Consider the following 2,474-nt stretch of genomic DNA (forward strand, 5'->3'; position numbering starts at 1 on the left):
TTTTTAGTCCTATAATAAATATGTTTCCCACGGATCCACCTGTATCCCTTCCCCCCCCAAATAGCACCGATGCTCTTCTCTAGTCTTAAAAAGAGCATAAAGAAACCCATAAGTTAAGTGTTTTAAATCAGCCCTCCCTGTGTCCCAAATATCCCCTGTAGGGTGGACCCCATTCCCAAGTGGTCCCCACATGGACACCACTCCGGGGATTTGGGAACCAGATAAGAGGCAGATCTTTCCCCACAGATAGCAAACTTTGCTGAGAGTGGTATAGTTTGTGGGGGGCTTAGCTGCTGGCACCTCTGCCGGGGCGGGGGGAGAGCAACCACCTATTTGAGAGAGTAGCTGAACGTTTTTGTTGTTGTTGTTTTTAATCCACAAATTAAGATTACGGGCCTTAATGAACAGAAAAACAGCTGTTGGCAAGTGACTCAGTCTGAGGCTTTCTGAGTGGATCTCCTCGCCGAGCCCCGGCACAGGCCAGGGTGGGGTCTGCAGGACCTGGGGTTCAGCATTTGTGGAAACCTTGGCATCCCTGACAAGTATAGCTATTTTCTGCCCCACCCATCCTCGCCCAGGCCAGCTGGGAAACTGGTCCAACTGGTGTGGCCTCTAATGAGTGGTTCGGTCATGAGGAGGAGGACCTGGACTGGGAGGGAGGTGGGAGTCCCCAGGGGTTAATTGTGCCCACATAGTTCTCCACTGACTCAAGTCTCAGCCATTGGGCTCCCCCCTCGCCCCCCTACGCCCCTCGCACTCCCAGCCTGCCCGTCCATCCTTGAGAACCCCAGGACTCAAGCTCTGGACCATTCCTTGGGCCTTGGGGAGACCTCTGGCTTTGTTTGTGGGCCACTTTGCTAGCCTCAGCCCCTGTTCCCCAGGTAGGCCCTTTTCTGTTCCGTCCCCCGAGATCCTGGGCCACAGCCTCTGAGATCAGCTTCTCTCCCAGCGAACACCTTCCAGGCTGGTGACTTGGGGGTGGGAAGGCATACGCTTGCCCAGCTGTGAGGCTCATGGATGGTTGCTGAGGTCGTGGGGAAGGTGCTTTGGGCCCCCGAGCCGCCCCTTTTATTGGCTCCTGAGAGCAAGCTAGAGAAGCCTGGGTGGGAATTCTGACCTGGACGAGTCCTGCCGTTGGGCCCCCCTCCAGCCACAACGGAGCCCCACCTGGCTTCAGGTAGGTCACCTGGCAGATAGGGGACGGCGCCTCGGGGCTGGTGACCCCAACCCCACGGGAAGGGAGGACCACCCATCTTCCCACCTTCCTCAGTTCCAGCCCAGAGAAAGGGGAAGTATCTGCAGAGGATACCTCCTCCCCGAGGGGGCGGGACACAGCTGTTGCTTCCGAGAAGGGGAGGGCACCCCCTTTTGCACCCTAGCCTGCAGCGTGGAGCTGGGGTTTGGCCCCCAAGCTCAGCTCCAGCCGCAGAGATCGCCAGCCCCCAGCCACCCCGACCCCACCGGGTGGGGGCGGGCGGATTGGGAGGTGAGGCTGCCATCCAGGCCGCTGGCCCCGGGCCTCACCCCCCCTCGCCCCCCCAGCTCAGCGCAGGGCGGCGCTCAGGCCTGCTTCCTCACCAGCAGCACCCAGGGCAGGATGGCGGCCACCACGGCCACCACGGCGATGAGAGTGATGAGCAGCAGGGCCCGCGAGCGACAGCAGAAGGCCCGGCCCGAGCTGGGGGCCGGCGAGGCCTCGGACAGCCCGGCCAGGCTGCGCTGGGGCAGCATGCTGGCCTGCTCCCCCAGGGGCATCCCGTGGCGGCTGATGACGAAGATCTGCGGCTCCCGGGCCAGGCCGGGCGGCAGGTCCAAGGGGAGCGGGGCGCCCTGGCTCGGGGCCGGCCTCCACACCTGCTGGACGGCGGCCAGGGGGTTCGTGTGGCCCAGCGCGTCGGGCGGGCCCACGGGCACGGCCAGGGTCTGCGAGCCGCGGTCCAGCACCGAGGGCCAGCGGGAGCTCTTCTTGCTGAGGAAGGTGACGTAGCGGCAGATGGGGCAGACGATGGTCCTCGGCACCTGGCCGTCCACGCGGCTCGAGAGCAGGTACTTGACCAGGCAGTCGTGGCAGAACACGTGGCCGCAGCTCAGCGTGCGGCTGGCGCCGTCCAGGTCGCGGAGTTTCTCGTAGCACACGGGGCACTCGCTGCCCGAGCTGTCCTTGCTCTCCCCTTCGGACATGGCCACTATGCGAAGGCAGGGCCTTGGCTGCGGGAGGGAAGGGCGCTCAGCCTCCTCGCCTTTCCCTCCTTCCCAACGCCCTCCCACACCTCCTGTCTCCTGCCCCCCTCTTTCATTTCCTCCCCTACTCCTCCCCAGGTGCCTCCCCGACTTACACCAAGACGGGGACCTAGGGCCCAGGCCTCTGAGGAGGAGATGAGGGGGCACTTCTGGAAGGGGGACTGGGAGACCGATAAGGAGAAACCCCAGCCCAGGGAGACTCTGGATCCAGGTGCATGGAATGTGCTGAAGGT

General features: G+C 63.1%; 1 protein-coding gene across 1 annotated transcript; it reads right to left on the reverse strand.

Moving 5' to 3' along the window:
- Window positions 1-1,560: 1,560 nt before the first annotated feature.
- Window positions 1,561-2,181, reverse strand: RNF222 (ring finger protein 222). Its single transcript, XM_045888163.1, has one exon. It carries the CDS (start codon window positions 2,179-2,181, stop codon window positions 1,561-1,563), a length of 621 nt encoding a protein of 206 aa, XP_045744119.1.
- Window positions 2,182-2,474: the final 293 nt, after the last annotated feature.

The sequence above is a fragment of the Mirounga angustirostris genome, unplaced genomic scaffold (assembly GCF_029215605.1).
Source record: "Mirounga angustirostris isolate CCGP_5_RB_7025 unplaced genomic scaffold, mMirAng1.0.hap1 SCAF_17, whole genome shotgun sequence".
Classification (NCBI taxonomy): Eukaryota; Metazoa; Chordata; class Mammalia; order Carnivora; family Phocidae; genus Mirounga; species Mirounga angustirostris.

What these genes read in the sequence shown, in the direction of transcription:
- RNF222 (XM_045888163.1), bottom strand. Translation starts at nt 2,181, where the DNA reads ATGTCCGAAGGGGAGAGCAAGGACAGCTCGGGCAGCGAGTGCCCCGTG.